Source organism: Pseudopodoces humilis, chromosome 23 (assembly GCF_049639895.1).
Source record: "Pseudopodoces humilis isolate 2021_Gansu_Grassland_sample_001 chromosome 23, ASM4963989v1, whole genome shotgun sequence".
Lineage (NCBI taxonomy): Eukaryota > Metazoa > Chordata > Aves > Passeriformes > Paridae > Pseudopodoces > Pseudopodoces humilis.
This window is the reverse complement of record NC_142222.1, coordinates 2120847-2142200: the sequence shown is the minus strand read 5'-3', so window position 1 is coordinate 2142200 and position 21354 is coordinate 2120847. Positions and strand designations below refer to the sequence as shown.

General features: G+C 41.1%; 1 protein-coding gene across 12 annotated transcripts in view; it reads right to left on the bottom strand.

Moving 5' to 3' along the window:
• BCAS3 (BCAS3 microtubule associated cell migration factor) overlaps positions 1-21354 on the bottom strand; it is a 300611-nt gene that overhangs the window by 206777 nt on the left and 72480 nt on the right. For all 12 annotated transcript variants that reach the window (XM_014254998.2, XM_014255000.2, XM_014254995.2 and 9 more), the window contains exon 15: positions 14443-14707. In XM_014254998.2, coding sequence (XP_014110473.1) covers positions 14443-14707 — 265 coding nt within the window. The remainder of the gene's footprint in view (positions 1-14442; positions 14708-21354) is intronic.

The window sequence follows — 21354 nt, the reverse complement described above, 5'->3', positions numbered from 1 at the left end:
AGTTTTGTTCACCGAAAAGTTTTCGAGTTCAATTTGAAGGACAAGCTCTGGATTCCAATTCTCTATTTAAAAAAAAAGGAGTATCTGGAAGGGAATTATTTTCCTAAAGTACCACATACAGTGTTGGTAATTGGAAGTCCTGAAAAGGTCGCTTTTGTTGTCTCGACGGATAAAGACACACAGAATAATCATCTGCAGAGCTAAGGCTGGAGGGAAATATCAAGTAACTATGTCAAATAAAGCCATGCCAAACTAGATGTAAAAATCAAGAAAGTATCAGAAAAGTAACAAATTTCATATTCATTCAAAAAGACAAAAATGAAACACAGGTACTGAAAAAAGGAAAGGGAAAACATAGCAAAAAAGCCCTCAACAACCCTAAATTTAGCTGATTTCAAAGAGGTCTGTGCTGGATGGAAGCCCAGTTTGGATACGCTTTCTTACTCGCTGTATCACTCTGTAGTCACAACCTTTCATTCTTCAGTTGGAAAAGGAAACTAGCTCCAAATTTCATGGACAGTAAAGAAAGAAATGTGAAGAAACCAAAGAAAGAAGTTAAACAAAAAAAGGGGCCAGTCTGTTTATAGCAGAATCAAAAGTACTTTAAATAGACAAGCAACCATGAATTAAAAGGTTTAGATCATTAACTTGTTTTTCTGTGTTCCTATAATGCTGTGAAACACTGGCTTTGTTCTTAATCAAAAGGGAACCATATTGGGAATTAGGTTCCTAAACAACTGATGCATTCTACACAGATATTATACAAATCCCAGGCCAAATCCATACAATCTGCCTCAAGAGCAGCCACCTTTTTTCAAGGAAGAAAAACAGCACAGCAAAGGGTTTCTCACAGGAAGCTGCCTGAAAAGCTTTAATGGTACTTCAGATGGATTGAAAATAGGAAAAGGAAGGCAGAAAAATCTTAATGAATGTCTCATCATCCTAAAGACACTCAATGCTTCCTTCACCCTTCTTTTAATACTATATAACTGTAAGCTTGGGGGTTTTATTTGGATTTTTTTCTGCAAAGCCCCCAGACCTCTGAGTCTCAGAGAAGCACAATTACAGAAATGATGAAATTACAAAGTGTATTTTGTGATAAGTATCTGGCCTGAACATCCATCAATACGTTTTAAGAGAAACAGCAAGGCTTTAATGAAGAACAAGCCTATTGAAGTCCCCAGAGAGCAGGTTTCATTAATAGCAATTTTCCTGCACCAACTTGGAATAAAAAGAAAAAGGAAAAGGAAAAAAAACCCAAACCCATCTCAGTTTTAAATAAGACTGAGATGCAATTATTTTTTTTTTTTAAGATTAGTTTAATAATGCATTTTTCGTTCTTGCAAGAAGGCATATGAATAGTTTTGTGCATTATTGTCTAATTAGTCACTGTTCCTGCAACCAAGGCCTCTCTGGAAGTGCTCCCCTCTCCCATATTCCCCTGGATCCACACGGGCACAGCAAACACTGACAGTGTCTACTGAGGGGGCTCCAAACCTCTGTAATTTGTTTTCTTTCACTTGGTCAGAAACTAATGATTAACTCTGAACTACTGATCCAAAGGCTGGGTTGGAACAGCCCCCTCTCCCCTCTCAAGGCACATTTCATGTCTCAGTGCTCTCTGCTCCCAGCTTCATGTGGTTTTCCATATGCAAAGCCTTCAGCTGATTCACTGGAATATTTGCATGCAGAAAAATGAAGAATTTACAGACGTCCTTCCTACACACAGATGAGCTGCTCTGCCTCCATACAAGTTGAGGACTCCCAGAGCAATTAGGGATACTTAAAAAACTGCAGGATTATCTCATCCCTTCAGAGTTTTTTATTAATTGTAGGAACAACATCTTACAAATTCTTAAACTCACATATAAAGAAACATAATTAAACGAAGAAAAAAGTACTAAACAATTTTAAAAAAGAATGAAAATGTGTAGAAGAGATTCTGAAAGGGACTAAAATATAAGATGATTCCTCTTTGAGAAAGAAACCAAAAAAATATTCAGGAGGTCAAACATTTAATTTGTAACTATGTATTTGGAAATATAGTTAAATCTGATGTATACAAATCTCAATAAAAAATTAAGTAAACCAGACCTCATAATGCACAGCACTTCACAGCACAAACATGATAAAAAAATTCTGCTGTGACAAATGGAAAAGCTGTAAATACCAAACATATGTCACAAAAAACATTGCCTGCCAACCTGCATTTTCTGCTGCAACAGTCAGTTGGCTTAACTGCAGAAATTGTAATTAGAAGTGATACTAGTCAAAAATTAAAAGTTGGAATGCTACAAAGAGGAGAGAAATTATTTCTGACAGGAAAGTTGTTCTTGTAAATCTGACTACAATAGTATTAAGATGGTGGGGACGATTAAGGTTAAAGAAAAGCCTCTAATTTTAGGATGTGCTGCTGTACCCATCCAGGAATCCCAAAAATTCCCCCTCTGTTCCTACAACCCTTCCAAGTAGGAAACTCCTGCAGCAAACAGGAGTTGTGTGTGCACAGGGCAGTCAGATTGGGCCAAAAGAGCACAAAGAATGCAGTCAAGCATCAACATTATTTCTGCAGCTCAAGCCGTTGTTGATTCACTGTCAAAGGACAAGCAACAAAAAAGCCAAAGTTTAAGTCGGGTAGAAATATCCAGTATTTTTCATCCAGCAGAATGCTGAACTCAAGTTACCTCCCGACATGTGGACACTGCATTTAACTGTAAATGGTTGGAGACTGACACACACAGATCTCATCCCACAGATTACTCCAGGAATGCTTTTATTGCAATCAATCATCGCCAGCACAATTCCATGGAAAACGTGTCCTCTCAAGGATCATTTCCAGTGGAGCATCCCAAGCAAGGAGGCACTTTCCCCTGGTAATCACCCACAGCCCTCAGGACCCTGTGCAAGCAATGGGGTCAAGCATTTGTCTTTCTGTGGGCTGCCGTAGGGGAGATTTTTGTATCAGAGCATGGGATACATTAAAGCCAGTTTAGGCTGGTAAATCTCTTACTAATTTTATTAAGGGACTTCCAAAAAGCTGAGGATGCCAAAGCTCTGGAGTCTGACAAGTTCATTTGCAAGTGCAGCCTTACGTTGGGCAAACATTGCCTACTGAGATACGGAAAACCCAACCCAGTGGTTTTGGACCTGTTTGCTGAGAGCCTGCAAAACCACCACCACCTCATCCCCCCAAAACCTGAGCCACTCTTTTCCAGACGTTTTATTCCACTGACACTCAAAGGAGAAATGGATTAAGCTGAGGATAAAAGTGAAAAAGAAAATAACAATGGGCTTTGTTGTTGGGGGGAGAGAGCGGCCGCCAGGCCGGCCGGGCCGAGCTGTATTCCCAAACCGGCCATCACTGACAGACTCACTTCCACCAAGGAAAAAAGGGAGGCCTGCAAGTGCCGGACAAAAGAAATCCCAGCAGACAAAGAAAAAACAAATTAAAAGCACCATTATAAAACACAGATGCTATAAGGAAAATAAACTTCGTAAGATTTAGTGGGTTTTGACAAAGCTGGACATCTGTGGAAAAGCCATCAGGAGCAGCTCCCAGGTATGGCCGGACAGGCTCAGGGTCCCACGGCATCGCTTCCCTCCCCAACCCCTGGGCAGAGACACCCTCAGCTCTCCACAAACCTCCAATGTTCAGTCCGTAAGTTCCTCTTTAGGCCTGAATATGAGATTTAAACATTTCATCAAATCACACTTTTTTAAGTTTTCAAACTATATTTTTGGATAAGGAAAGCTACATCAAGCGGAAAACATTCAAGACTTGCAATCTTCTAACACTGTTTGAAAAGCAATCAATCGACTGAAAGCAATTAGTACAGTTGTGTGTCCTCTTCTGATCAACTAAGAGCCTTGATGAATTCAGGCCAGATTTCAAATTGGTCAGCATCTGAGCAGAGCACTTGAGGGCACTGCTGTCAGAGACCATCTCTGAGGAGACAGGAGGAAGAACACCCTGATTTTTGGCACTACTAATGACACAATTATACATCCAAATGCAGCTTGGCAGGGACATTCCACAGCCCCAAGGATTGCGTTCAGCAGCAACACAGTGCAGCAGAAAGATTTGATAAGATCCTGAAAGAATGTTACGGATGAAGCCCCCAGAACTCTGCTCTTCAGGCCACGCACAGTCCCACATTAATGCAACCGAATCACTTCTTATCTGATTTCAACCAAGTTTGAATCTATCAGTACCACAGATCCCATTTGTGCACAGAAATGGAACTCCTAAATCACAGCCAAGCTTAAAACCAAAACTCCACCCTCACACCTAAGGGATGCAAACACCAACATATCAACAAACTGAAATGAAACCCTTTAACCCATTGAATTTCAGCATGTGTATGACATGTCTCCAAGTGCTGCAGGATTTTCTTTGCTGTAAACTGTCAGTGAGCAAAGCAAAGAGGACTTGCCTCAGATAATTTTTTCTGGTAGGAAAGTAATGATCAGAAGGATTTTAGCTTCTCTATACACTTTATTTGAAAAACTAAAATGGTATCAAGCACCTCTCAGCCTTATAATAAAATGCTTCTATGTTGATTTTTTCCATTTTTCTTCCATTACTCCAATACAAAAAGCTTAGTAATGCAGTGTCATTAAAATTCAAACCCCACTTGATTAGCTTTTATATCTTCCAGTATTTAACAGACTCCATTTCAAAGGGTACCATGAAGTCTACTGACATTAACACTACATATAAACATCTATAATTTGGTAAATAAAAATGCAGTAACTCCAGGCTATGCAATCATGTGGTGGCCAAGTTACAGGAAAATGAACCAGGTTTGGCCATTATTTCTGTTTAGTGTAACACTGAGGATTCCTCAGTTAAACATTCCCTAATTGTATAATGCAAGGGAAACAAAATCCTTTCTAACTGATAGGCAAAAAATGGCAGGAAAAACAGAAGTGTCGTGGATGTGGTGGTTTATTTTGCTTTGCTTTTTATTCAATACAAAAAGTTTCCCGGATGAGAATGGAAAGCTTCCCAGCTCCAGTTCCAAGACTTTCACCCTCGTTTCTGACCTTTCCTCAGACATGTTCCAGTATAATCTGTAATCTACTACAGTCGGAAGAGGAAACAGCAGCGCCCTGGTGAGAAACGCTGCCTTGTGACCCGAGCAGAGAACGCAGCGGAAGCAATGCTGGCTCACGGAGTCCTTGGAAGAGCCTGACAGACAAACTCAGTAACGGCCCGGGAAACACACCCAGCACCACGAGCCCTAATTACTGCCAAAGTGGGCTTTTTCTTTCATGTTTTGTTTTATTCAGTCCAACATGTGTTATCTTCCTTTGTAAAATGTTAGACGTTTTCCTAGAAAAAGTCAGGAAACAAATTATTTTAGTTACGATTGCCTCTCAATTAAAGTTGCATTGCCATTTCCTTGAATTGTGTCCTATCAAATTTAAACTCATTTCACACCCTAACCCTCAATATTTCCAGTACAATTAGACCCATTAAAGGAGGAATATTATGTCTTAGCTACTGTACACATATCATGTAGCTACTCAGAGCTAAAGCTATCACTAACTTGCTTCCATTGGAATGGATGGGAGAAAATAACGCAGCCGGTTGTTTTTGTAACATTTAAATCCGTTTGATATGGAACCTTTGGAAACACAGCTGCACTAAATCTCACGATCACCCTAAGAAAGCAGAGCTTGCTGCTCTGTTTGCATCCAGGCAAGGCATGTGATGGTGACAGCTCCTAAGTCAGAGTGCTCTGCGGAGACATGCAAGCGCCAGCCCAAGTGTCTCGGTCACTGCTGGGACAGAGTCCCGTGCCCTCTCACCCGAGCTCCTTGAACTTCAGCAACATCCACTCAAAATCTGAACATGGCCTCATAACAGTCCCTTCCTCCTTCTGGAGTTTTTCTACCATCTTCCGTTTCAGGAACTTCAGTTATGAAGTGTCCCACTCACTGATACCCAATAATCTCCTCTTGTGCTCATCAGAGAAGGAACTCCCATGACCCCTTTGCTGCCTGTGCCTCTACCTGGACAAAGTTGGATTTTCTTAAAAAACAGCCCCTCCACCACCACACACACAAGTCTGGCATAATAATCATCTTTCAGGACTTATTTAACTAAAAATACTGTTTGAGCAAGGCTAAAGTCCATGTATGGGCAAAACTCGAAATAAACCCAACCAAACTGGTTTGCCAGCTGTTGGCTTCAGGCTTTGCGCAGGCAGCGGCGGCAACGCTTCAGCTGGGCTGTTGCAGATGGTGTTACCAGCCAAAACAGCCAAACTGGCCACTCCTTGCTGGGTCATCTCCAGCAAAGGCCTGGGCTGAGTCTGTCCTCTTTGAAACAGATCTCGCACCTTCAGCTCTGCACAGATGGGAAGAGTGCAAGGTTAGTTTTTTATAACTACTACGGATGTAGCTGCGGAGTGTGCTGCAAACACGAAGCAGCAGTGCCATTCTCCCCACCATGTGGCTGTAAGCCAGCTCTGGGCCAGAGGCTGTGGCTACCACAGCTCTGGACTGGAGTTTGCAAACTCTTGAGAGGACAGGACTCTCTGAGCTCAGACTAACACTGCACTAATGAGGTTATCGTACAGGCAGCCTCCGGGCGCTGGGGAGAGGCTCTGCTGCTCCGATGTCTTGCACATGGGAATTTTGCTAACACTGTCTGCTGGTGAATGATGAAGCGCTTGAGAAAACAAGAATGCACTATTGCTGCCCCTCATCATGTCCATCCATCATAATTCAGATCAGCACAGATTTCAATTCAAAGCCTTCTTTCAGGGACGACTCCAAGACACTTCAGCATTGCAAACTTTGGAAAATTTTGGTGTCTCAGACTTCTCTTCCAAATGATACAGAATAAAATTATCTTTATGAGCTTAATTTTTTTGTATTGAGACAGCACAGTCAGAAAAACTGATCCTGCAGTCTTAGAAACTGCAAAATGAACTGGGCTGGGAATTTCTAAAGGACATCTCTGGGCAAATGGGTTCGGTGAGGAGACAGGGAAAGTTTAATGGCAGCCCCTTACCAAAAAGGCTGAGCTTACGACAATTTATTTTGATGATAAACTACATGTTAATACATCTGTGATTTTTTTATCCCCACCTTTCCATCTCTGCCTTATTTTTCCTCAAGTTGCAACAATAAGAACCATAAGAAATATTTTAGCCTCTGAATTCAATCCGGACTGAATACACGAGATTTATCCCAAGTTATGTGGAAAAAAAAAGTGCCTTGAGAACCACTGCATTTGAGAACTTGATAATAATATCCATGGGTAATTATAATAAATGGCTTGTCTGAAACACCCATAGAATAGGAACTGTAGCAATCTGTCCCTCTTGCACCCACCACACACCCTTGGCAGCTCTGCTCTTTTACCCATGACCGTTGAGGATGTTTTCTGGCTCCGTGACAGCATCGTGACTCAGGTCATGAGAAGTGTCAAAGATGCATTTCCTTGAGATGGGAAAAAGCAACTGATTTTAACAGCCCACAAGGGCTAAGCAAAAAAGAATAAGCACAATCAGCATATTTAAGGGTAAAGATAAACCTTTTAAAAGATAGAAGTATATTTTATTTCTAAACTTAATGCTTACGTTTCTTTCCATAAAGTGTTTACATTTTTCAGGCTACCAAAGATGCACAGTTGATTAAATGCCTTACTTAAGAATAATAAACTGGAAAAAAAAAAAAAAGAGGGCAGCAAGGGCAACACCCATTTACTGCATAATCCATCACCAATCATATAGACAGGGAGCCTGATTCAGGCTGCAGACATGAGGGAGCAGCCCTGGATTCCCAGAATACCCAGTGCCAGGGGAAGCAGAAGGTGTTTGGGCTTGAACTCAGATAAAATGTTTGTTCCCACCAGCTCTTGCCTCGTTCCTTCCCCTCGTTGGTTACTTACACGGAGCTTCACATGCTTTCACCTTCCCTCATGCCAAACCTCCCTTGTCATGCAACACCCTCCATACTTAAACCTCCTCCTTCAGCTGATACGGTCTCTTGAAAAACTCTAGATTCTACTTTCTCACCTTCTGATCCAACATATTACAGGCTTGTATCAGGTGAGCAAAGCTACTTTTTGTCATTTCACTGATGGCAGCTCCCTTGAACCACTTACATTCCTTGACCCACCAATAAATGTCTGGACTGCAATGCCTCCCCTCTGCTAGTCCACTCTTCTCCTGACCTAATTCCAGCCTTTCCCCTTTGTGCTTTGGCCATGAACCATGCAGAAAATCTTTCCTGCATCATTCCTTCAGCGACCAACTCTTTTCAGCTGGACTGATGCTCCAAATCTCAATCCTAGTGAAGGCTTTTATGCTGATCACACTCATTTCAGCTGTACACAAGAATACCTAACCCTCTGCACTGACACACAGAAGATGTAAAGTCGAACATGTTCCTTCTTATGGATCGTTAACATCATTATTTATCAATTTCCAATTGGCAACTGCAAAACCTGATCAAAGCACTGCATCAGCTGCAGGATGTCGTTACTACTTGTAGTGTACAAAAAGGAAATGCACTAGCCTGTCTTTTATGTACCTGGTTAGCTGGGGAGATTTGTGGATGGAAAAACATAGGTTTACTGTAAACTAAGAGGGAGTAATCAAAGGAACAATTGAAATAACCATAGAATTACAAACTGTCATTCATTAAGTCATTTTCAGATAAACACTTAAAATTCCAGTTACCACTTCTTGGACTCCCTCAGTACCTGGGTCTGACACATCAGCACTTGACCCTCTCAAAATTTCCTTCCATTTGATGTTACCAAGACTGAAATCATCCATCTTGACAGGAAAACTTCAGTGGGACGCTCACATCTCTGGTAATTCCACTTCTCTCTGCCTTCCCCTTTCCCTTCACCTCATGATCCATCTCTGCCATCACGGTCTCATGTGGGCTGCCGATTATTTCCCCTCTGTCTGTCTACCCACAACCTTTCTGAAACAGTTTGCTCTGACCACTGCTACAGCATTTGCTGCACTAAATCACTCAGTCATAGATTTTTACATTCCCTGTCTCCAGAGCTGCAATTCCCTTCTGATTTCCATCTCCTTCAATTTTCAATCTATCCAGAATATTCGAAACTTCTCTTTCAAATATCAACATAAACATGCCCCAGTCTTCGATCTACGCTGTTTACAAAAACCTGCTTCAGAAATATTTGATGTACTGATATGAACTTCCCCTGTGACAGAATTTATCAGTCTACTTCCCTACTTATCTGAAGGGAATGGATTTTTTCCTTTCACTTCAGAAACTATCCAAAATGCACCACCCACTTATTTCACTCCACTGATTCTCTACCCACTACCAAAAAAAGGGAGGGGGGAAAAAAAGGCAGCTAAAACACAGCAAACACAGCTCCCTTAAACCCAGTAAGCTGCTGGCCGGTTCCCAAACCAGTGATTCCAGCTCTCTTCTCCCAGCCCTTGTGGGACCTTCCACCGCCACCACCAGGACTGCTCCAGAAAGAAAGAATCATCACAGCATCATAGAATGGTCTCTAAAAGTCATTAGGGGAAAATTCTCACTAGGTAAATTAATCTTGTTTTTTTCCCCCAACTGCCTTAAAACCGTGAAGAGAAACTTCAGGTGAAGGTGTGAAGAGAATCACCTGATGCTTCAGGCAGCACAGAGAATGTGGAGGACTTATACTTGCAAATAAATAAATATTTATGACGCCTATACGAGCAGCTCAGTGCCTGTATTAGTGAAAAAGAGAGGGTTTTATCCTCACCGCCACCATTTGTCCGTGTTACGGCGGTTCCACGCCAGGTCCCCCCCTCAGGGCCGGCCCCGCCTGAGGCGCCATGGCCGGGGGGAGGGCGCCCCCTGCAGGCGGCCAAGGGTGAGGCGGGAGCGCTGAGGGAGCGGGCGCGGGCGGACGCGTCCGGGGTGAAATCTGCGCTAAGAAACGGAGCTACAAAAGGAATTATTTCGAATTATTTGAAATGACGCTTAAATTTTAAAAGAGCCGTGTGTTACGCTGTGGAGAAACACGACAATGACACAAAGAGGAATGTTTAAAGCACGTTAAAACAACGCGGGCCGATGCTGCAGCTTCCTCTGCTGTTGCGCAAACTGTTTCCATCGTGAGACGCTATAAAGAAAGAAATTAAACTTAACAGAGAGTTTTCCAAGAACCGTTTTCAGCTCGTGTTCACAGAGTTTCGTGAAAGAACTGCCCTCCAATGCTTTAAGTTATTATACAGTTAATTTTCTTCGAAACTATTTTTGTCTGCCTCTCTCTAAATAGGTGGTTTCTTAAGTGAGTGTTACTTAAAGGAAACCGATCTGTTTTTCAGGAAGGGCTGATGATGTCAGTCCTTTCAACTCTGCTTTCCCATAAGAATTCTTCTAGTAAAAGGAGTTTCACTCTGGGAAATAGTGAAAAGTAACGTGAAAATATGTAAAGCATCTCAGGCTGCGTGTTTATCAAACTTGCAGTTTTATGTTGGATTTTAATCATGTTGCTATTGTCACGAATGAAGGAAAAGCAAGAGAAAACCTTTTGGTTTTTAAACTTAGAAAAGATTTTGCAATGAAAAACGTGCCATACTAAAATATTTATAACGAGATAAATACCAGCCTGAATGCACTGTATCGAAAACAACATGGTTTTTTCATAATTCTAAATTTATATACTCCCTCTCAGCATGGGTATTAAATCTGAAACAGAACCACGGCGTACTATGAACGGTTTTCTGGCAAATAAATAAATACTTCAATCCCCAATAAAATGCAAAGCAAATTCAGAGAGTATCATATTATTATGGAATATTTTTAGTAGGTGTGGATGTGTAGCTGTAGACCCAATGTTAACTTACTGGATTATTATTTGTTCTGGTACTGGAAATTCCTGCAGCCAACAACAGAGAAAACTGAGCAAGCAGAGCTACAGAGACTTTATTTCACTAACTGGTGGTGCAAGAAGTAATAACATTCTGTAAATTTTAATTTTCAGGATTAAAATAATTGGAGTTGTATGTAGTTTTCAACCTTCCAAGTAAATCATTGTATTTTTACAGCTAAATGCTCCTTGCTATTCACATGTGGATGTCCTGAAGAGAACGGGGAGAAGTTTGCATCACCAAGGACGTAGCTCTGCTTTAAGTACTCATCCCTTAATCCTCACAGCCTACCTGTGAGACAGGTAAGGACCATAAACCAAATTTTACACAAGTAAAATGGTCACATAAGGCCATATTTTACCCTAATGTTCACCCCAACAACCAACCGATGTTGTAATAGTCTTATAATAGTAAAAGCCCATAAAAGGATCCCAACATATCTCAGATATTCCTGACAACATGCTCTGGCAATTCAAGGGAATGATAAAAATACAATCTCGCTGCATTAACAGACAGAACAGCCCAAACAAAATCTCTGTCGGCTATAAAAGGTGCAAAGGAAATATCTCTTTATCATCCTCTATTTAACAGTTTATTTCATTCTGCTGGAAAGAGCTAAGCCAAACAGTGATTCATTTGGAAATGAAATCATCCCTACCCCCAGCAAAGGCTGACATTGTGTGGGTAAACAATCCTGGGGTGCTCCAACACAATGTAAATAGATTGCCTTGCTACTATATACACAGCAAACAGTTTCATTTTGAAACCAGGAGGTAAAAAAACAAGTGAGAAAAATATGACAGAGCCCGAGTTCTGAAAATATTTACAAGAACAGCTAATCACAAGTAACCATCAATAAGTTACAATTGCTAAGCAAAAGGGAAGATAAGCCAGCGCAGTCTTTTGGACTAAGGTTGTAGCAATGATACTGCAATGCAAAAAGAATATCAGCAGAAATATTAAAAGCAGGGTTTTTTTTAATGTAGGGTTTACAAAAAATTGACAAATTTGATGTCAGATGTAAGAGGAAAATCGTGATGACGTGACTCCACACAGAAAAATCCTCCAGTTTGCCACAATCTCCTCTGAATCAGTCACTTAATCAACACCTTATCCCAGAGCAATGGTGCTCTCCAGGACACATCTCTGGTTTTATTTCCATTATAATCAGCTGCACTTAGAGGGGTGATTAAGGAACATAACAGTTATTCTTCTTGAAGAAAGCTACAAAATTAAAGTCATTCCACGCGGGGGGAACACAGAGATTATTACTGTTGTCACACAGCAGAGAGCTGACAGACAAAATCAGCTGAATAAAATTCACCAAGGGTTGCAGAGCGAGTTAGAAGTAAAGCAAAGAATTAAACCCAGAACTGCTCTTTTCTGTTTCGAGTACTCGTTTACACTTCTGTCACCAGACTGCCGAGACTCCTCCAAACAACAATAATTTAACATTATAATACGGTAAGGAGCTGTTACAATCTAAGTAAACACATCTTAGCTCACAAATTAAAATAATCATCAGTCTCTGGGTAATCCTGCTCTCTCTCTCTCTCACACACACACACACACATACACAGAGTCCCTCTGCTGAAAGTCTCTCTGAACTTCAGGGATTTTTTACAAGTCGATGATAAATGGCTTTTTATAAAAAGCTTAGAATAGGGTTCAATATCCTGCCTGCCTTCAGCCAGGGGAACTGAAAGATTATTGAAATGAAAAAGCAGCAATAAAATTACTGAAAATATTACAGTATTTTGCCAAATGGACTCTTTCAAACACAACAATTTTATTTCCTGTTTTTTTAAGATATCTGTGCTAACTCCTCAATCCTCAAATAATCCCCACAAATTTCTCATGGAAAATGTTCAAATGAAGTTTTGCAAGTTACCAACACACAGCCATTAACACGTGTCCAACTTCTGCACTGCAGAAGTAATGAGCACAATCTGTGTGAAGTCCTCCAGGAATCAAAGTCACACCTTCCTGCCTTAATTCTCAGCACCCATGTGCAGACTTCCAGTGGATTGTTTAAACAGAGCTAATTTGCAAGCTCAAGAAGTGATGACTGCACAGAGATCTTGAAAGAAATCTGATTTATTATCTTTCAAGACAGACAATTGCAAACTGAAGCCCCAGAACTCTGGAGACACTCTCCTAAAAGCTGCTGCCTTTCTCTCAGTGACTCGTCCATGCACGCCTGTCTCCTGCCTCCACCACTGAGCATCCTGAAACTGCTGATTCTTCTTTTAAAAAAGTGTCAAATCTATTCAAAACTTCAAATGTACCTCAGAGTACTGCAAAGGCAACGACTTACTGCAACTTCCCTTGACAGAAAATAGAATTGGCTGGGTGATAGCCACAGAAATTCAAAGTTCCTTCCTCTCCTCTCCATGATGTCCACAGTTAAAAGGGGTTGGATGTGCCATAGCAAACCTTTGGAGCACTCCCCAGCCCGTTTCAGGCTGAGCTGCTGTACAGAGATGAGAGGAAGCGAAATGGTAGATACACAACTGTCTCCAAGGAGGAAGAAAGTTCAGAGCACGTTTTGGGTGCCTTCCAGTGGCTCCAGGCAGAAGAGGATGGCTCCAGAACAGCCACGCACAAACTTTTGTTCAGAGAAGTCCAAAGAAAGGCAAAAATAGGGTTGTTCTGAGACAAGTCTGATTCCCTTAATAATCACCAAGTCATAAAAGAGTTCCTTTGATTCAGAAATCCCACAAAGGTTCTCTCTATAGCAGAAAGCCCAGCACAAAGTTGGGCTTTCACAAGAGCTCCTAATCCTACTCATAATTAGGGAAGAGGGACTGTTCCTGGCCATTTTTAATACTCTCAGACTGGAAAAGGGTGGCTACCCCAAACAAACTGCTATTCAAACTTTCACTTCCATGGAACTTGTGACTTACTCCTAACAGAAAGGAGGCATGAGGATGCAGCAAATCCTGAATTCAAACAAAACAGCTTCTAGCACAGACCTCATGAAAGAGGGAGGCTGAAAGAAAAGACAAAACTGGAAAAACTATGGCATTGAAAATTTTTGAACATTTTTTGAGGCTCCCCTTCACATCCTTCTCCAAGGCATATCCACCACAGGAACAGGATGGACAGATCAATTCTTACAGACTTTTTTTACTTTTACACATTATTTGTCACATTGTTCCCACACACACAAAAAAAGCAGACACAAATCTGTGCCATCAGCTTCGTTTCTCCTTGGGCAGTATTTATTGTAGATGTGCTTTGTGATCAGAAAGGCCAATGAGCAATGAGAATTTTAGTCAATAAAATTATTTGAATACAGACCAGTTTACTGACTGTGTGGTACATGGAAACAAAACTTGAAACCTAAAGACCCCCAACCTTTCAGTTTCGAGTAGAAATTCTTACCACACCTGTGCTACCATCATTTACTTAAAGCAAGCTGCAAAACTAGAACCGTCTTTCCAAAGTGTTTCCACCTTAGCTCATCCTGCAGTACCTGCATACATCATGTATTTTTGCACAATATCTACAGGACCTCATTTTATGAAATTCATATTATCCTCCTGATGGAAAGAAAGGAAGAAAGTGGATTTACCATGGAGAGGTGAGCCAGAGGGGCTGCTGGACAGGCCGGGCACGGGGCTACAGCGTCCTCCCTGCTTCGACGTCAGCTCCTGTTCGATCTCCTCCAGCCCCGCGCTCTTCTGGAAGCGGCTCATGCGATTGACCACCCGTGGGGACATGTGAGTCCTGACACAGGGCTGGCCTCCGTAGGGGTTGATGGGGAAAACATGGGAAGTGCCTCGCAGCGTGCTGACCACCACCCAGCGGCAGTCGTGGCTGAAGGAGATATCCTGGACCTGGAAAACAGGGGTGACAGCAATGAATGCACGCCTCCAACACAGGGGTCATGGCTCAAACACAGGTCTGAACTGGAAATGGGAAAAAAACATCCCTCACTTTTAGGTAATAACTTGAATTTTGGTGCATTTATCAATGAATTTAGTATTCTGTAGATATACTGTAATTTACAGTTCCTAATTTTCTGTACTTTTCAAAATATTCTGAGATTATGAAAACAAACCATGCTGCAAAGTGCTGCAGAAAGCCACAAGATCTTGGTGTAGTTTTCAAACAGAATTTTGTTCTAAAAAGAGCTGGAAAATTGTTTCAATTACATGTTTTGTATTTGCTTGTTTAATCTTTAGAGATTGACCAAAAACGGGAAAAGGGAGGGATGAGAAGAAAAGAAAGAGATCTCACCACTGGGCCTGATTTTGACAAATACTGGCACAAATCTTATTTTAGCTTAAAATGGTCAGTTTTGAAGCAAATATAAAAATACAGTTAAACATTTTCCACTACGGTTATTCCTTGCACAGATCTCAGATACGAAGTCCAGAAGGATTTAATTCTCTTTTAAGTGTGCTTTACACAACGCTTTGATGGAAAGCAAATTCTTGTTCCTGATGGAATGCTTTAAAAGAGAGATTAAAGTTTGTTTCCAAGCCCGTCCTGGCAGACTACTCAAGAAAACAAGTAGTCAAAGTTAAAATGATTTATCATACAGAAAAAAAGTCCTGAAACAATTCTTCCAAAAATGTTTTTAAAGGTAAAAGCTGACTAAAAGGAACCATGGACATAAGTGGGATTTACCATGGCAAACAAACATACAGGTGAAGGATTAGTTTTCATTATATTATTAAAGAGCATAAACTAAATAAAATTCTTTAAGATTTCACCGAAGCCAGTTTTACAATACACTAGGTACTCAAATTGGAGTAAACACTGATAAAATCTTGACAAATATTCCAGAAATGCACTCCAGCTATTCCAGACAAAAGCAGCTAAGTATTCATCAAAGTGCAAGTTTCAAACTGAGCCCTGAAGCCTCGAAGATAAAAAAAGGGTTTAAGTCTTGTGACTTGTGACAAGATATGTGGTTGACAGACTGTCACGACACAAAATGCTTCATCAACATTACGAGATAAACTAAAACCAGTGCTACACACCTGCTCCTTTCAGTCCTGGTGACATCCCCAAACGAGCCGCCAAGGATGCAGCTCAGCGAGCCCCCCAAAACCTGACAGCTTTGGCACTTCCAGCGTTCAGCTCTGACCGACCTACAGTGCAGCACTGGAGCTCCCAGTTCCCTTACAAAGTGCTTCACCTTAACAGATTGTTCAGAAGGGATTAGAGACCCCACAGGGATTAATAAAAGCTCAAAAAAAAAAAAAACCCCAAGGTAGTGGAGTCAGGGAAAACGATGGCACCAGGAGTATTTCAGTATTTGCTGTTAAAGTGGTAAATTCTCCTGGTCAAAACCAAACATATGAACCATGTAGAAACTGCCACTCTCAGTTACAGCAGAACTATGAGATGACAGAGAAAGAATTCCATCTCACTGTACCATGCAACAAAACTGTGTGTTTCTACTTTAATACTCTGTTTCCAGTTGGCATGCTGAGGGTTATGTTGTTTCAAAAACTACACACAACAGCCCTGGCAAATGACAACCCCAGCCAAGAAACTGGGAAACAATCACTACAGGATGTTTTTTTTTCCTCAGTGTAAACATTGCAAAGAGAAAAAGTATTCCTGATCTACAGGAAGAAAGCATGGAACTCCATAATCCCAAATGTTCTCTTTAAAACAGCACTCACAAACACTGGCTGCAGTCAGAGCAGGCAGAGTGGCCATGGTTGCCTAAACATGGGTGAAACCACAAAGGCAGAAGGGTTTTAATGCTCAGTAAATAACATGGAAAAAAGTGTTGACAGAAGAGTGTGCAATGAATTAAGATTTACAGGAACAGAGCTATGAAACCCTGCTCAGCAGTGGCAAAGAGTATTTTGGAAGCTGCTGTTCCACGTGATTCACCTATTGCTCACTGCTCCCAAACATGGCCTCGTTTGTCTTTCACAGATACACGAGGAGCAGCAGAACCACAGGCAGTTCAGGGGGGTGATTCAGAGAATATTTCCAATTCCAAGGGCATGAATTAAACACGCTCACATCAAACCAGCACAAATCCATCTGTGCCACGCGAAGGAGCCCATAACTCTCCAGGAGAACTGGAAGAAGGCATGGACCAGGCTGAAAGGACAATGCTCCTCGTGGCAGTCTCAGAAACAACTTCAAAAATCAGCTGTGTCCATGAATAAACCCCTATAAATTATGCCCTGGGCCGTGCTGTTCCCCACCACGTTCCTGTATATTACGCCGAGTTCTCGACTGCTCCGAGTATAAACAAACTGCACAGTGGCCCATTAGTGGTTTTCAAGTTTATGCTAAGCGTTGCAATTTATTGCTGTTCTTTAGGTTAATGTACTATTATTTCATGTATTTATAACATATTTCTGGATTTGTTGTTAATTATGATGTAATGTTTAGATACCAAAGATCAATCAAGTCCCCATAGTGTTTACAGATATATGTTAATGAAGTACAAAGTACACCAGATCTCTCATGATGCAAAGTTTATTCTATAGCTCAAGGTCAATGTCACATTTAATACTCCCGTCTGTATTTTAAAATTTTATCTATCCTCTTCTGTCTGGACCAGTAAAGGGAATAACAGACCTGAGATTTTATTTAATTTGGGAAGCCTTGAGATATTTTCAAATTCTTTTCAGTCCTAGACTCTCTCCATCTTTCTTCCAGGTTCCCTTCAGGTACTGGAAGGCCACAAATACACTCCAAAGCGTCTCTTTTCCAGGCTGAACAATCCCCATTCTCTTAGCCTTTCCTCACATGAGAGGGGATCCAGCCCTCTACATACTTTGGTGGCCTCTCTGGACTTGCTCCAAAAGGTCAATGTGCTTCCTGTCTCCTCCTGTTTCCATCCAATTACTCTTCTGTGCTTCTTTCTAGCTTCCACTTTTATATTTCCCTGTGTTTTGAACATTATGATGTCAAATCCTCCAGAAAACTGAATTAAAATGAAGCTACCACTCAGAGCCTGCCCTGAGTGACACAGTCAGGTAATTTAATATACAGAGTCCTCCAAGGACACAGCACATGTCAACAGCTCTACTGAGGACCAGCTTTCAATACCATACAGATCAAAAAATCCTTTCTGCTATTACAGAATCACAGAAGCACAGGATGGCTTGGGCTGGAGGGAGCCACAGAGGCTCATCTGGTCCAACCTTCCTGCCCAAACAGGGTCAGCCCAGAGCACCTGGCACAGGACTGTGTCCAGGTAAATCATGTAACAGCAAGAAAACCAACCTCACAACGATGAACCTTGGATTTCAATAATAATGACAAGAAATAAACCACATTTTGATCTTCCCAGCACTTTTTTTTTTCTTCCTATCACCCCTCTGTCAGTTTGTGGAGTTACATTAGGTGCAATCTGATATTCTGATATTCCTGTGCATTTTACTGCATTTAATTAAACTTGGAGTGTAGGACCAGCAGTGCTGCAACAGGAACATGACCTGTTCATGATCACTGTGCTTTGTCACAGAGAAAAAACACCCTGATTTGAAGCACCAGGACTCAAGTATTTAATTATACTGTGCAGGGAGATGGCAGAAAGAAAAAGCCAGTATCATTAAACAATGAGAAAGAGCAGCAGTCCTGAGGAGGTAAGGGTCAAAATAAATTAGAAAACTGGTCTGTATGTGAATTTTTTTGGCTGAGAAAATTAAGGAAATGATGTAGCAACAAACATAAATGAAAAAATAATAAAATCATGGTCCACACAATATGATTTCTCAGATCCACACAGACCCAACTCTGTCTCCCCAAGTCCTCAACACTGATCTCAGTTTTGTGTAAAAGCAAGGGCAGAATGTGGGCACAGTGACAGACTTGCATGGGGCCTTTAACCAGAGCTGAGCTCCCTATTAAGAACTGAGCCTGCAAACACTCATGGCTCCATCTCCCCAAGGCAGCCAAGCTACTTCAGACTGCAGCAGCTCCTTCTCGTTATCTCTCATCTGAGACTGATCAACTTCCCCAAATCAATCTTGATTATTTCAAGCCTATCCCAGCTTCTTTTCTAGAAATAAGAAAGTCTTCCTAATCTTAGAGTCTATTTCAATAATTGCAACTATGAGCATGTCACAGACAGGAAGGAATTTCTCAAGGCCATGGAGATTCACATTCAATGTTTGGAAGTTGTTCCAATGTTTCACTACCTGGGCAAGGGGTGTGACACAACCTTGAACAGTCTCTGTGGAATGACATCACTGAAGCATTTGTGCGTTCCCTGGAAAAGCGTTCCATGGCGCGTGTCCCTCAGCAGCCAGGCTGGAATGTTTTTATCATTCCCTCTGTTTACCTTCTCCAACTGAAGTCAGCTCTAGCTGCAGTTTGGGAGTGGGAATAACAAAAGTCTGACAGAGTAAAGGATAACAGAGGAGCTGGCCAGCAGCCAGCTGATGCTATCGTTACGTTTATTTGTCCTAGGCTGAGATAATGCTGTTTTCAAGGATTTTGTTTTCGCTGTTTACAATTTCAGATCAAAGAGGAAAGGATCATCAGGTGATGGGCTAACTTTCATCTGTAAGTAAATGAGCTTCCTCATTTCAGAACATGTTATGCCCTCAATAAAAACCTTCCAGAATGCTCTTGGGTAAAAACATGAGTGCAGTAAGTGTTGCCTCACAATGCAAGAGCTGGAGCACAAGAAGATGTGTCTTTAACCAAAATGTGCAGCACATGCACATTTCTCTCTTTACAGCTGAACTGTGCAGGCACAGATCCTCTGAGAGGTTCAGTTCTCTCTCTGACTCAGTTAAATACAACCAGCCCTTGCAATGGACCTTCCTGGTGTTACTCAGTGCTGTTCTTTGTCCTCTTTAGGGAAAAAAAATATAAAATCTAAAGCCCAAGTGGCACTTAAAGGCTAAAAGATCTTAATCTGATAGAACCGAAACAGGGACTCCTGTCTGTGTTTGCAGAACAGTGACTTTGAATGCTGTGACCTTGGGACTCAGTGAGCACTTCACATTCTGCCATGGCCATTGTCTTCACGTTGTCTTCACAATTCCCTTCTGAGGCAGAGGTCCACCTTCCATCCCACCCCCTCTTCATCTGAGTCACAAAAAGGAGATTTTGGAAAAGCGGGGTGAAGTGCTGACAGCCAAAAACTCATGTACAAAAGCAGAGCTGATTTCAGCATGGACATTAAAATCCCACATATAACATGGCCATAATGGTGATGTTTAAACAATTTATAATGGGTACTAGCTAAACAAATTCTGACACTGATAATCACTCATGTCCATCAACACAAATTAGAACTTTTTATAGCTCCACTACAGAAGGTGACCTTTAAGACCATTGGCCTTGATTCACAGTTAGTTTTAAACCAGGGGGAAAAAAAAAAGAAAAAAGGAAAAAGGTCTGGTAGCAAATGTATAAATACTGTTCTAGCCAGACAGAGGCTCCCAGTGTGGGCTGCACTGAGAGTTTTATATTGAACAGTCTCCAAAGTTCTTGTCTAATGCTCCTCATACGTGAAATTCACACAACAAAAGAGCAGCACCAGCAAACTCTCCTCTCACTGAACAGCTACAAGTGCTGTTATCCCAAAAGAAAAAAGTAAAACAATCCCCCATATTATATATATATTTCAAACTATGTGTATTGAGAATCACAGGTACCAATGCAATATTGTTTAATTATCCAGGGAGTTGTGAAATCCACCAACACACCTCAGACTGGTTAGAATTTTCTCCATTTTATGCCATTCCAAAAGCTATACTGTTCACATTCCCAAATGAAAACTGTGTGGCAAACGAGGAAAAAATTTTACTATGTTGATTCTGAGAATTTTAATGCAATGCTTTCATGGAGATGCTAATACTATATCCCAAAAAAACATGTATCAATAAGGGTTTCTTCTCTAAAACATGTTCTGTTTGGTTTCCAATGTGTGCCTTGAAAACAAATTTATCAGCTGTAAAAGCCAGAAGAACATCTTTGTTCCTTATGACTGAAGTCCTGTGCTTTGGATTTAAATATTGAGTCTTTGTATGAAGGGAGAACAAAAATAACTCTAAAACATTAAACACATTATAGAACATGCCCAAGTAGATGGCAGAGTATGTGTATACACACAGATCTCATTGCTCTTTGTAATATTCATAAAAACCTCTTGTTAGTACTATATATATTATCCAAATGAAATTTTTTTCCTGATTTCCTCTCACTTTCCAGATTGGTTATTGCTTCTTATAGTAAACCATTGCCTGTAACAGCAATTCCACTTTTCCAGAATGGTAGCAGGAAAGCTTTAGAGTATTTAAACTACCAGAAATATAAATTCACCCAGAACAAAACTTGATCAACCACTGCTACATTCAATAAAGCTTTCACATTCTACTTGTTACAAAGGTATGGTGAGGAACTTGAGGGGAACTGCTCAACTCCCAGGGAAAAAAGTTTTTGAAGGAACTGTAATCAGGTACCAGAACCAGCCAAGCTCCCAGTGCCAGGGCCATAATCACAGAGCCCCAGGCTGTCCCTGTCACAGCACTTTACATCTGCC